Here is a 14,025-nt window from a genome sequence, read left to right as displayed (position 1 = left end):
AAAGAGTGGGCTGCACCACCCTCACGCTCGAACGGCCATGAGCATCTCCGTCAGCAGCGATCCCAGCCAGACCCCTGCACTCACCATTTTGCTTCAGATCTATGAGTGGATGAAAATGGTCAAAGCCCACCTGGGCCAGAGTATCAGGAAACCCTACCCAGGGCAAAGGCCATGCCAACAGGACCCCAGAAGCAGAGGGCAGGAAAGACTCATCCCTCCCCACCCTCTGGAGGGCCTGGCTAGGCCTGCCACAGGGCTGCATGCTGCCTACCATGTGCGGAAGGCGGATGTTGGCGAGACTTTGGATGAGGGCCTGACTCAGGCCAGACAGCTCCAGAAACAGTGCCTCGTTCTGCTCCTCGATTAGCTTGTTCTCCTCCTCGATGCTCTTGAGATTCTTCTCCATGGAGGAGATCTGCACCAGAGACAAACAGGGGGAGTCCCACCTGCCTGGGCTCATTCCTGGCGCACACTGGACCTTACCACCCAATGCGCTGGGCTGGGCCCCTGGGAGTTGTAGTCCTCCCTCAAGTGAGTGGAGGAGGGAAACGCAAGGGCCCTTTGGAACCATAGCCTGAACCAGGGAAGCCAGGGAGGGGCCATGGTGACTGATCCAGGGGCTCCACGTGCCACTGTCCTCTGCACTGGTCTGTCCCAGAGGGCAGGTGAGAGCTTGGAGAGCTTGTCTCAGGGTGGGAGGGAATGTGGCCGTGAGATTCCTGCAGCCGTCTCCACTGCATGGGTCCACTGCATCACCAGACGTGCTGAGCTGGTCCTGTTCTCCTGGGCTCACCTCAGCCACCCAGAGTGCCCTGCACGCACCTGCTTCCTGTTCCTACCCAAGCTGGGAATCAGCACACCCACCTCCTGGGGTGTCAAGCTGTCCCTAGGCCTCGCCCTCACCAAAAAGACCGGGAAACCACCTCCCTAAAGCCTCCCAGCCTCGTCTTCTCCAGGCCAACATAAGTGTGTCTCTTCCCTGTCCCCCCCAGGCCAAGAGCCTGCACTGAGTTCTGGGGCCCTGAAGGGTGCTGATGTCCAGGGACAACCTCCAGCCTGACTGTGCATCTCCAGGGAGCCCCGGCAGGAACTAAGCACAAGCACCGTGTGTAATCCTTGGGAAGAGCAGTGAGCTCCCTCTGGGACACTGCGGAGGGCTGGAGCACCATCATCTGGAGCAGAGTGTGCAGCTTTGAAAGGATTGCATGAGGGGGTGAGGACCTGCCTTCTCTTTGCCTTTGCAAACTCCCTCAGAGAACGGTGCTTCTGAGTTCACCGAAAGGGATGGTAGAAAGGCAGTGGTCTGTCTTTAGAAAGGTCGGTTTAGGCAAGTAAAGAACAGTCAGAGGTGACTGTCTAGGACCAACACTGACAAGGGCCCTTGGGACTCTGAGGAGGAACAGCAGGGGCAGGGGCACAAGTGTGAGGCCCACACAGAGCCGTCTCACTGGGAGACCCTGCCGCTCCTTCTCTGTGAGCCTGGTGGTGCAGCGTCAGTGCGTGCAGGCAGGCAACTTTCTGTGGTGCTTTCTTTCTCTTGATTTGCTACAGGGTATGTGCACTTCCTGAAGAGAAAAGATGGGCGTGGAGGCGAGAAAGCACCCCAGAGGGGATGGCCACTCGCTGTTTCTTTTCCTCCGCTGCTCCCTCACTCCCAGAGCGTTTTTTTGTTTGTTTGTTTGTTTTGTTTTGCTATAGGGCACATGTGCTGGGGGGGAGGGTGAGAAACCACCCCCTGGGGAGATGGCCATGCTGCAATCCCTTCTCCGTTCTCTCTTTTTGAGCCAATGGGTACGAGCCTCAGACCACACAGTTGGCCAGTGGGATCTGCCACCCCAACCCCTACACCCTGGCTGGCCCCCTTGGTGACATTTTTATACAGGCTTGTGAGTATCAGACAGTTGCCATGAGCCTGCACCCAGCAGAGAAAACGGCAGGGGAACACAACTCAGGCTACGCTGCAGCCCCCAGAAAGGGTGGCACCCACTTCCTGGGGTCTGGTCACCCCCATCCCTCTGTCCCTCCGGCCTCTAGGGGACAGTCATCTCTAGCCACCCTCCCCCACCACCAGCTCTGCTCCAGCCTCTACGCAGCAGCCAGACAGTGAGGCATTTTTTTATTTTCAAAATAAGGCTGTTACTGCCTTTTTCTGATTACGAGTGCTCATTTGGAGAGCTATGACGTGTAGACAGTAACCTGTGACCTAGCAACCCTCACCAAGGACACTTGCTCAGGGCTAGGCACTTACACTGCACCCACTGGCCACTCAGCACACCACAGTAGGACGCTGGCCTCAGCTCCATCTCACTGAGGAGGTGAGGAGCAAATGGGCCAGGGGCTGCTCAGTCAGCACGCGGCTGCATCGAGTGGGCCCGGTGCAGAGACAGCATAGTAAGAGGCTCTGGCACAACAAGACAGTGTCCCTCACAGGACCACAGCCTGAAAGGACTACTCACAGCACTGGGACCAAAGCAGCAGCACTGCCCATGTGAAGGACAAGGCCCAGATCCTTGGATCGTCAACACTGCCAGGTCTGCTGGCACCAAGCAGGGCCTCACAGTGCCATGATGTGGGGCGGCAGCCAGGCCATATAGAGTCCCTGCGAGCAAGAGCTACCCTCAAGCAGCTCAGCCCTGGCAGTGACCTGGACAAGTGCTGACGATGCGATGCTGTTCTGCCCCTAGGAAGGGTGGGAGGTGGGGAGGACAGAGAGGGCTAGGGTGGTGCCACCCACCTGGGACTGCAGCTGCACCATGGCAGCCTCCATCTCCGAGTTGGACTCATTCAGGTCTCGAATCTCCTGGTTCAGCTGTTTGATGTCCTCGTCATTCTCCAGCACTGTTGTGGAGAGAAGCCTCGGCTGTGGTCCTTGGCCTCTGCCCAGACCAGCACGTGGTGTGGGAGCAGAGATCTCCCCACTCCATCCTTCCTGGATGGGGAAGACGCCCCTGTGCAGCAGAGGCCCCCCTGCCTGCTGTCCAAGCCTCTCTCTCTCTCTTGACCCCAGACTGAGACAAGGCCACAGTGGTCATGGCACCCTGGCCAAGGTCACAGTGTAAAAGGTGCATGGCTCTTTGGAAGATTCAATTACCAAGATGGAAACAGGAGTTTGTCCACATGGTGCTGATTTTCCTTACTTAAGTGAGAGTGAGCCACCGCTCCCCGTAACCTGTAGGACATGGCTTCCGGTACTGCCAGAGGACCGTCTGAGCCAGCAGTCACCAAAGCCTGAAGGAGAGCAGACTAAACACGCAGAACAGAGGTCTGGACACAGGTGTCGGGAGCTCAGAGCCAAGGTCTAGAGCCATTGGCTCAGGGCAAGGGCTCTGTCTCCACCATAACCCCTCCCAGGGGGCCTTCACCTCTTCACCCACTTGCCACTCGCGTGCCGAGCAGTTGAGAGCTTGCACCCAAGTTCTGGGTGTACCCAAGTTCATTCTCCCTGAGTGGCACCCTTACCATCACTGGTCTTGCACCCCCATTCCCGAATTGTACCCCAAACTCTTGCTCCCAAGTTTTGGGTGGCACCTTTACCATCACTGGTCTTGCACCCCCATTTCTGGGTGGTACCCCGAGGTCTTGCTCCCAAGTTCTGGGTGGCACCCTTACCGTCACTGGTCTTGAACTTTGGACTGAGAACCTCCTCCCCTGAGAGTTTTCCCTTCTTTCCAGCAAAGGTTGCTCTTGGACAGCCAGACAGACTGGAAGCAGAGGGCATGTATCACTGGCCAGCCTCGGGCCACATACAACAGACTCTTCCAGGCATGTTCTATCTCATCCAGAGGATCCTGGGGGCCTTCCTGTGGCCAAGCTGCTCCCACCACCTGCCTGCCCACCAGGGAAGGATGGGGCAGCAGCCTGGACAGGCCGGGGCCCCAAAGCTCATCCCCCAGCACGGCTGCAGCTGCCCCAGGGGATGCTGAGGGGCCAGGATATCACTGGTCACAGGTGCTGCCCCCCTGTGGCCTGAGGTTCACGTGACCTTCATGCTGGCACCTCGCAGCCCTGGCCTCTCGGAGGAGCCCTCCCAGGAGACAGCCCTGTACTCTTCCCTAGTTATGGTGTCAACGGCCCTTAGACAAGTGCTCAGAACAAACACCGAAGCACACCAGCTGTGGATTCTCAGCCATGGTTTCGTTCCTGTGTAATGGCAGTTGGAGACAATGCATGATGCCCACAGGGAGCACAACGTGTAGGCCTTCTGCCCACCTTGCCCAGGCCCCAGAAGCTTCCTCACAGGCCTTCCCAACCCTTCCCCTATGGTCTGGGGTCTGTGGCCTACGGCTGTCCTAGCGGACCAAGTAAGACTCAATCCCTCCTCTGGCCCCTGCCAGGCTGGGCAGGTCCTTGCCAGATGGCAGAATCAACCTCAGACCTTGCTCCCAACTGGCCACGTTGCCTCCTTTGGCCCTGGCTCCTGGCTCCAGCCCCTCAGTTCCTCCAACTTCATCCCTAGGGCCAGGCCAGTCCCAGTTCCAGCCACTCCACTGAAAGCTGGTGTCCCACACAGCTGGGGAGCAGCTTCTGCTTCCCCCACTGCCCCTTCACAGCACGCCCGCCAGGGCCTTTGGTTCTGTGCCAGCTCCAGGACGTGGTGCAGGGTGGGCTCTCAACAAATGCTTTTGCTGAATGAAGGAGTTCATTACTCTATTTTTTTTATAATTTTCCAGTGGGTAAGAGACAGAGAGAGGGAGAGTGAAAAAGCACCCAGAGGGGGACAGCCATGCTGCAATTCCTTCTCCACCTCTTACTCTTTTCAGGGTTTAAAGGCACACCCACACATATTCCTACCATGGTTTTTAAGCTCCAGGGTCTGAGACTCAAACCACACAGTCAACCATGTGTGATCCAGTCGCCTTAAGCACCACACCACTGGCTGCCCCAAATTCATTAATTTTGCAGGTGGGGAGAGAGAGGAAGGAAAGAAAGGAAAGGAAAGGTGTGAAGAGAGGAAAGAGAAGAGTTGATTTTGGCCTGAAGCCCAGACAAGGTTTTGACTGAATGAAGCACTGAACCTGGGCCCCTCGGACCCCACCATGGTGGCCCAGCATGGAAGGGGCCAGAGAGAGTCAGGAAGTGCCGCCCAGGCCCACCGCCCAGGCACAGAGGGTCCAGCTGCTGGTCTAGGCTGCCCGAAGGTCAAAGTAGAGACCTCAACAGGAGGGGCAGGCACAAGGGATGGGAGAGCCTTGCCCACAAGTTAGCAACCTGTCTGGAGAACGTGGGCATCAGATTCAGGGTTCTACTCTCCCAGGCTGACATCCAGCCTGGGCCTCTGTCAGGGAATGCCGCATTCACCATCCACTGCCCCGACAGAGCTGCTATGGTTCCCCCACGATGTCCACTTGTTTGGGTCTCTCCCCTTGAAAATTCTGGCCATGCCTAGCCCTCATCTGGCCTTTACTGGATTCCCAAGGCCAAGGACCATCCCCACCATGTGGAGGGGGTAGGTACCTCCGGTGGGTGAGGAAGCTCCCGTTGGCGTGGCCAGAACCATCGCAGCCTGGGGTGGGGCAAGTGGGCCCCTCGTTCTTCAGCGACTTCCAGGAGAACGATGAGCCATTGAGGGAACCCTCTTTCTGCCTCCGGGCAGCCAGTGGGCAGCCGGACGCACTCCTGTGAGAGGCGTATTTGCCGCTGATGTGACCGAGCCCCACGCAGCCTGGAACTGGGCACCTGGGCACAGGAAGACCAGTGGTGAATACAGGGTAGGAAAGGAGACCCCCCAAGGCAGCCACAAGGGAGAGTCTAGCACCATGCGCCGAGGGGCTCCTGAATGAGGCAGGGAGGGCAGCTGGTGTCCTGGAGCCTCAGGGAGGACCTGGGCCTTCTGCACAAAGGTGAGGGCTGAAGGGGCCGTCACCTCACAGCCTCTCACTGAGGCTGGTCAGCAGTGAGCAGTGCCCACCGGCAGTGCCTCTCTGACGTCTGTGTTCTGGAAGAAAGAGCACAGGCCATGTGTGGAGACACTCCATAATCACCACTGCTGGAGGCTGGCCTGGAATAGCAGTTCCTTTGTCCAGGGTGTTCACAGGGAGGGACAGAAGTGACAAATGCAGATTGACACGCACCCCAGGCACAGTGAGTGGCCAAACAGGATGACGCAGAAGGCCAGAGCTATCTCCTCTCTAGGTGTCTGTCTCTACAGCCTTGAGTAGGGAATGGGCTAGACAGACAGCCCAGGATTCTAGGATCCAGTAAACAAGGTCACCAGGAGACAAGGCCTGACCTAGGTCAAGACACTTAGTCTTTGAGGTTTTGGTCTTTGGTCTCCAACAAATAAAACTCACTCAAGTCCTACCACTCACCACCTGCCCTGTGTGCTGGACACTAGACAGACCCAGGGCCCCGAAGTGGGCCTCACTTCCTCATTTCATTGCGAGGTGCTGGGGTATAATGAAGCCAGGGCAGGAAGCCCTCGGGGGACCAAGGACCCTGCACAGAAGTTCTCGCTGCAGTGGGGCAAGGAGGGACACAGGCCTTGTTATTCACAGGCCATGGCAGCAAGGGCAGCCCCAGGCCCATTGCCCTCCAGCTCTGGTCTCATCTCAGCAGCAGCCACCACAGACCACCTAGCCAGCTACCTTGCCCAGGGCCCTCATCTTGCCCTGCCCTGCCCTAAAGCTCCCCTGGGCTCTTGTCCTCCCTTTCTCACCACTCTGCCCAGCCCTCACTTGCAGGGTGCTCTCTGAGCCAGTCCAAAGTGAGCAGAGTCAGCAAACAGAGCAGTGACACTGCCAGAGCTGCCAAGGGCGCATTGGAGGGTCCCACTCAGTGCCTGCCCCCACGCCAAACCTGGGTGGCTCCCAGGAATGACTGGGACTGGTTTGGCCAACCCCAAGGCAAGGCTCCTGCTAGGAAGAAGTGCCCCTGAGGCCTCAACCTTGTGAGATCATATGGCCAAATTAATTGTTCCCTGTATGGGTCAGAATTCTTTGTATCCACTTTCTTGCAAATCCCACCCTCCTCAGTGGGAACCTTCAGTATTCATGGACAGTATTTCAGACATGGCTCCATCTTCTCAACACCTGGTATTGAATCTTCAGGGCCTTTGGGTGATGTCCCATTAAGATGCAGAGCAGCTTCCTGGGGACATGTGGGGGCACAGGAACCTCGTGAGCAGTGACATGAGAAACGTGGCCAGGACATGAGACCCAGAGATGCACTTCCTTTGTCAGAGGCCAGATGTCCAGGGCAGCATCCAGGGATGACAGGCAGAGCCAGGAAGTGTTGAGCTCCTGACGCCACACTGAGACTTTAACAACCAGTTACAAAGTTGTGACAAAAGGGATTCGCCACAAAATGCGGGCTCAACTTAGTCCCAGATGGTACAGACATAAAGGCAGCTCCTTCTCCGGTAGCCCCCAGCTTTGCACCTCATGCCTCCTGAAAACCCTGTTCCTCAGCAGGACCTGGTACATCTAGTAAAGTTCTGCTTGGTCCACACTTGTTTAAAGATGCCAGTCAATTATAAATGCGGTGTCCAGTGAGGGCTGGGAAGGCCTGTGGAATGGAGGCCCTACATGGGCCCCCTCACCACATAACCTGCAGGAGCCTCATAAACACCAAACTGCTCCCAAGTCAGGGCCTCCATCCAGTGCAGGATTCTTGTCTTTTCAAAGCAACGTTGATGGGACCAGCAGTTAGAGTAATGGCTATGTCGCTGGACTCCCATGTAGTCGACCGCGGTTCAAGTCCCGGACCTGGCGGCTTAAACTCACACCCGGCACGTGTGCGTGCGTGCCCAAGATCCCGAGAGGAGAATGGAGGAGAAGGGATTGCGGCATGGCCATCCCCATTGGGGGGGTGATTTCTCGCTTTCTGTCTCTCTCTGTCTTTCTGGCGAGCTCATGCGCCCTATAGCAAACCCCTCTCAAAAAAAAGAGAAAAAAAGGCAAGGTTGATAGCAGATCAGAAAGGGGAAAACCATTTTCCTCGTTAATTTGGAAAAGGCTGATCTAAATTTCACTCATCTGCAAACGCACACAATGCACTTATAATGTCACTTCCAGCAGGACCCTTGCTGTACCCACAAAGGCGTTGCAATTCTGCGATCGCAGAAGGACTTTCATCCAGCCCAGCATTTACTGAGCAGCAAGTGTTTTGCGTTGTTGGCTTAGCGTTCATTACAGTTCGACTGAAAAGTTAAATAACTAGACATCCATAGCCTTACTACATCGAACAGCTGGTGAAGCTGCCCCTTCTGAGGGTGTGGGGCTGGACTTAGGCCCTTCCTCTGTGACTGACACAGCTGGGGGGAGCTCCAAGGAGAAGCCACACTGCCCCCTCTGCAGGGGCTAGCGTTCAGCTGCTGTTGGCCCAGTAGGTTACACCGTCAGGGAAGATCTGCTTCTTGTGGGCTGCCCAGGCCTTGCCCCAGCCAAGTCAGCCCCCCAGGTGCTGGGCGACAAGGCAGCCAGAGTCCTCATTCCCACGTTCACTCTGCGGGGGACCCACTGCCTACTTTGTGGAGTGTCAGCCAGGCCAGAGAAACCCTCCAGGCCTGGGCACCTGGCAGGCCTCCCTGTGTGCACCTGTAGCACAGAACTTCCCCCACGTACAAGGGACAAGTTCTCTGGGAGAACCTTGCGAAGGCATAAGCCCCACTGAGTGGGTTACACACAGAACCAGGGTGTGCCCATGACCCCTCCATAGACACATCAGCTCCCACCCCCATCCCAATGAGAAGAGCACTAGAAGGCCATTTTGCCTCAGCAACTTGGGCAACTTAGGGCTAAGAATGTCCTCTGTCCTCATGGCAGCATCTGGTTCCAGATTTGACCCTCCCTGGCTCTTGCTCCACCAGCTCTCTGCGCAGGCGTGTGGGGTGGGCATACATCCACATGTTTCCAACCATCCTCTCTCCACCTCACCTTTCCTGCCAGGTAAAAGTGCAGATTGCAAGGCCCATGAGTGTCCTGGGGCACACGAGACCTGAAGCCTGCACCCAGGCAGCTGGTGCTCTCTGCCTCTCCCAGCCCCATCAAATACCCCAGGCATGAGAAACCCAGGAGGGCTGGTCCCCATGCCCTCAGTACAACACCCAGGGCTCACATCTTCACAGGCGTCAACGTGCAGGGCCCTAGACCTTCTGCAAAAACAAATACTGCCATCGGTCAGTTTGGAGACCAGTGGTATGAATGAAAAAGGACTCTAGATGCAGTTAATGATATCTGTAAAAGAAAGGAAAACCTCCGTTCTGCAAAGCACTGAAGGAGACAGTGTGGCTGACGTACTTCATCAGCTCAGGGTCCTCCTTATCGTCCTTGGTGGGTGCCACCTTGACTCCACTCTTCTTGGCGCGAGGGCAGCCCGACAAGCTGGTTTGAAAGAGGAAAGAAGATGCTGCGTGAATGCCAGAACAGGGCTTCTCACACTCCTCTGCCTCAGTCTCTCCTAAGCTCTGTAAGCCCTGGTGGGGCTGGGAGGGAGGGAGGGCAGATCAATCGATCGACTGATCTACCATAAGGAGCAGGGCCCACAGACACAGAGCCTGCTCACAGGGCAACAGGCTCAGGAGTGGGGGTGCCGTCAGGAGCCCCACCTTGACCCTTTGTGTCTTTATCTTACTGGAGAGGGCACTCGAATCCAGTTCTAGAACCCCAAGAATTCAGATTGAAGAGGTGGAGGTGGGCTATAACTGGCAGTAACACAGGGCCTTATCTGGAACATCAGAGCTCTATTGAGGAGACGCGCCTCCAGGCACAGCCACAGGACCCAGGAGCAGCAGGCTCACCTCCGGTGCGAAGCGTAGTTCCCTGTTATGTGACCGGAGCCATCACAGCCGGGCGTGGGGCACCTGTAGAAGACCAGAGCCCATGAGGACGTTGGCCCCAACCCAGAGCCCTGAGACCCCCAGAGGGAAGGCCTCTGGACTAAGTCCTCAAGAGCCACCACACCTTCTTTAGCCTGAGGCCCCACACGGAGCTGCACCCCTCTGCTCCTTCTGCAGAGGCCCAGCACAGACCCCAGTAGCGCCTGCTGACTGTCAGACGCAGAGCGCTTGGGGAGCGTCGGGACTGCACTGATTTGTCTCCTGTTCTCTCCAGGGAGGAACAGAAAGGTCAAGAGAGCAGCCAGTTTGCTGCCTGAGGCCTGGTCTTACACACAGATGCCAAGCTTGGGCATTGGGCCCTGTCTGTCCACTGCACTGGGGAGACGAGGGCCCCAAGTTGGCTGCCTATGGGTCCTGGACTGGAATGCGTGAGAGCCCAGGAGGCCAGCCTGCCACCAGGCCCGTTTGTCTCAGAAGCAGACAGACAAGATTTGCCGAGCACCTGCCCCGTGGCAGGGAGGCTTGCCGAACACCTGCCCCGTGGCAGACAGCACAAGCTACGGCAGGCCCCTTCTGTCTCATGTATGCAGAAGGTGCCCCGCTGGGGTTCTCAGGGTCATGGGTGGCAGCAGACAGCCAGGAGGAGAGACACAAGACATAAACGTCCACCTTGGGGCTTTGTGCTTTTTGGGTTTTTTTTAGCTTTGCTATAAGGGTGTGTGCACTCACTGGGGAGAGACAGGAAGTGAGAAATCACTCCCAGGGCATGGCCACACCACAGTCCTTCTCCTCCATTCTCCTCTCAGGGTTTTGGACACACACACACACAAGTGTGCTTGGCATGTTTCTCAAGCCACCAAGTCGAAGACTCGAGCCATGAAGTCAGCCATATGAGATCCAGCACCAGAACCACCACACCACTAGCTAACTCTAAGAGTTTTGCTATAGGGATGTGCACTTGCCAGGAAGAGAGAAAGGGAAATTGAGAAATCACCCTCCCCCTGCTGGGGGGAGATGACCACACCGCAATCCCCTCTCCTTCACTCTCCTCTTGGGAGCCTGGGCACGCATGCAAATACTCCTGATGTGTTTCCCAAACCACTGGGTCTGGGACCCAAACTCCAAAGTCGGCTGAGTGGAATCCAGCCACCCCAACCACCGTACCATTGGCTGCCTCCCAAACGTCCAACTTTTTACCCCAAAAATATTTGATGAATTTATCGTATAAAGTGGTAAAATTCCATCGGAACATTGCAAGTATGGGTTTTAAAAGTGTCTTTTCTGCCGTATGGCCACTGAGGAAAAGTGCGAGCTCCAGCTAGGGCCACCCTGTCGGACCTGTAGGGCCGGCCTTGTCTTTTGTAAGATTCTGACCCTCCAGGAGCCCTGCAGGAGTTTGGTGCTGCAGCCTGGTCAGCTCTTTGCCCACAGAGCACACTCTGTGGCAATCAAGCCCAGGGAGGGTCCCTCACTTTCCGGCTATGACCATGGCGCCTCCTTAGCCTTCCACGAGCACAGACAGTGACTGGCCTCGGGCACAGCGTCTTGTGGACGAGTGAGCCGGGCACAGCACACACCCAGCAGAGCTGGCCCGCCTCCGATGGGCTCCTCTCTGAGCCTCAGTTTTCTCGGTGCATCTTAGGGTCCTTCATCCTGCCCTGGTTATGTGATAAATTCATACACAGGTGACTTGCTGGCCATTAGCCAGCCAGCATGTCAGTCATCGTCCACAATCCCCAGTATTTGTCGACCACACTGTGAGCATCAGACCTTCCTGCCCGTGGGAGACTGATTTCAGGGACTGAGGATGGCCAGCCCCTCCTACCCACGTTAGCAGCTGCTGGGATAGCCCCTGGACGACAGCTCCTCATCTCAGCATCCAGAGAGGGCCTGGCAGCTCTCAGATAAATAGGGTGATGAGCCAGAAGCCCAGGCCCATGGCAAGAAACACAGCTTGGGCCTGTAAGTGACACTAGCAACAAGATGAAGATATACCCCTGATGACACCTGTGAGTGAGTCTTGGGTGTGGACAACTCCTCCCGACCCAGCAGGCACCTGACACACAGGCTGGCCGTCCCAAACTCCACCCTCAGGCCTACTTCCGTGGTGTGCTCAAGAGCAGTGTCCGTGATAGGATAGCGCCAATGTGGTCAGAGAAGCATGTATCCTTGCTGGGTGCTCCTGGCACTGTGCACTCACAGGGTCAGCTGCAGGAACTCGGAGCCACTCTGCCATCCCTGGTCTGCTTCTGAGCACCTTGTCTGGCAAGAGGCAGACTGCACCCTGGAGGTGCCCTCCTCCCTACCTCTGAGTCCCGACCTGGAGGTGTGGGAGCCTCCCCAGCCAATGCAGAGCTCCCTGTGCTCACCCAGAGTCCCCATGCACAGAGAACCAAGTGGTCCGAGACAGCAGTGTTTTCTTAGCCTGTGTTCCCAGCCCCTGGCCATCCAAGTAACACAGGAGGGAAGACCAAATGCCCCTCAGGGCCCACATGAAACACAGAAAACCCATTGTCCAAGACTGTCCCAGTGTCCAGGTGTCAACAAAGAGGCCAGAAGAACCTTGTCTGCCCTGGCTCCTTGATAGGCCACCGTTGCCCACTTTCTGTGCGCAATGTCCACTGAGCAGAGGAGCGAGGAGGGAATGCTGGTGCAGCAGGGAGCATGGCAGCCAGTTTGTGACCTGAGGGAGGTGAGGAGTGGGGCTCCCTTGGACTTCCAGGGGGCAGAAAGCTTTAGAGGGCTCTGGGAACCCTCACCTGCCTGCACAGAGCTCACTGAGGCTGAAGAGTAGCTTGGTTTCCCACAAAGACAACTTTTCATGGCTATTTCTAAACTTACTTTATGTTAGCATTCCTCAAAAGGTGCTAGCTCTCTCGGGCCCTGTGCCTAGCCCTGGCCTGCGTCCTCTCCCTCCCATCAGCCCAAGCGTCTACTTTGTAGGACAGAAAGGGCACCGACGATGCCCAGGGCCCTCGCGTGCCTATGACCACATTTTTACTCTAAGGTCACTCAGGCCCTTAAACAAAATAAACACAAAAATTAACCATGGACAGAAAAGAAAGAATTGGGGGGGGGAACATAGGAAAAGGGTCACAAGAGAAGAGAAGGGAAGAGGGGAGTGGTGAGACTGCGGGTGCAGGACAGCTCTGGCCACAGTGTTCTGCAGACGAGTCAGGGAATGTGTGAGTCTGCCCTGGCCATCGAAGCCTCAGAAACGCTATCAACTCTCCGAAAGAAAATCAAGATGATGAGCCCTGCCCTGACCTCGTCCACTAGGAGTCACAGGGCCAAAGTGAAAGACGCACAATGGCTCCTCCTGGCTCTGGCATGGCTTTCACAGAGGGACAAGCTGCCAGGGCAGGTAGCGCTGTCCTCTAAGCTGGCTCCAGCCCCGAGAAACCATCAGCTTCCATCTGGCCACAGAAGGCTATGAGCCAGGAAGCCTCAACAAGACTCAAGGCCACAGAAGGGAGGGATGCCCCTGGAGAGGAGTGATCAGGGGCAAGAATGGGAGCTCCTTCCAAGACCTCTTCTCAGCCCCAGTGCCAGGATGAGCTACCACAGCTCAGGGTCACAAGGAGAGTGATGTCACAGCTCAGATGAAGGCATGGGACAACAGTCCTTGACCCCAGCCCCAGGAGGACATGATACCTGGAAACCTCTGAGTGCTGTGCAGGACAGTCCGCAGGCTAGCTGTGCCGATAGCACTTGCCCTGAGTGTGTGTTAGCAGGGGGAGTGCAGAAGCAGAAAGGGTGGGCATTTCCGCCCAAAGAGAAGCCATGAGCATGGAGGAGAAGCAGGTCTGGGAGAGCACCAGGGCTAGAGCAGAAGCAGCTAGAGGGCTGCAAGAGACAGGAGGGCAAAGAGTCCTCCCTTTCCTCGTTAGCATCAGGCCATGGAGCAAGGACTGCACAGCCTACAGCCCACCAAGCCACAGCAGGACCTGCAAGTCATGGTCAGTCTGGGCTCTCCCCAGTTCTCTAGGGCAGTGAGGAAAACAGGCTCAGACAGCCCTGTCTGGGGTCCTCAGTAGAGGCTGTGTGTGGGGTGGGGGTGGGGCAAAGGCAGTGCAGACTCACAGCAGCCTCGGGCCCCAGCCCCCTGCGGGAGACAGCTGGCAGTGCTCAGAGGGGATACAAGCAGCAGCCGAGCAGCCCAGCCAAGCAGAACCGGCCCTTCCATGGCCCTGCCCCTCCACCCCAGCCCAGGAGAGCGGGGCTAGTCTGGGCGGTGCCTTGGAGAAGGC

General features: G+C 56.8%; 1 protein-coding gene across 3 annotated transcripts in view; it reads right to left on the bottom strand.

The window, feature by feature from the left end:
* The window catches only part of MYT1 (myelin transcription factor 1), a 72,709-nt gene that overhangs the window by 2,027 nt on the left and 56,657 nt on the right, over window positions 1–14,025 (bottom strand). For all 3 annotated transcript variants that reach the window (XM_006167102.2, XM_006167103.2, XM_027767710.1), the window contains 6 exons: window positions 9,737–9,799; window positions 9,237–9,320; window positions 5,455–5,676; window positions 3,610–3,701; window positions 2,735–2,838; window positions 272–415 (listed from right to left, as the gene is read on the bottom strand). In XM_006167102.2, coding sequence (XP_006167164.1) covers window positions 272–415; window positions 2,735–2,838; window positions 3,610–3,701; window positions 5,455–5,676; window positions 9,237–9,320; window positions 9,737–9,799 — 709 coding nt within the window. The remainder of the gene's footprint in view (window positions 1–271; window positions 416–2,734; window positions 2,839–3,609; window positions 3,702–5,454; window positions 5,677–9,236; window positions 9,321–9,736; window positions 9,800–14,025) is intronic.

The sequence above is a fragment of the Tupaia chinensis genome, unplaced genomic scaffold (genome assembly GCF_000334495.1).
Source record: "Tupaia chinensis unplaced genomic scaffold, TupChi_1.0 Scaffold144472_1, whole genome shotgun sequence".
NCBI lineage: Eukaryota > Metazoa > Chordata > Mammalia > Scandentia > Tupaiidae > Tupaia > Tupaia belangeri.
Note: the sequence above shows the minus strand (reverse complement) of the source record. Positions and strands in the feature narration are given on the sequence as shown.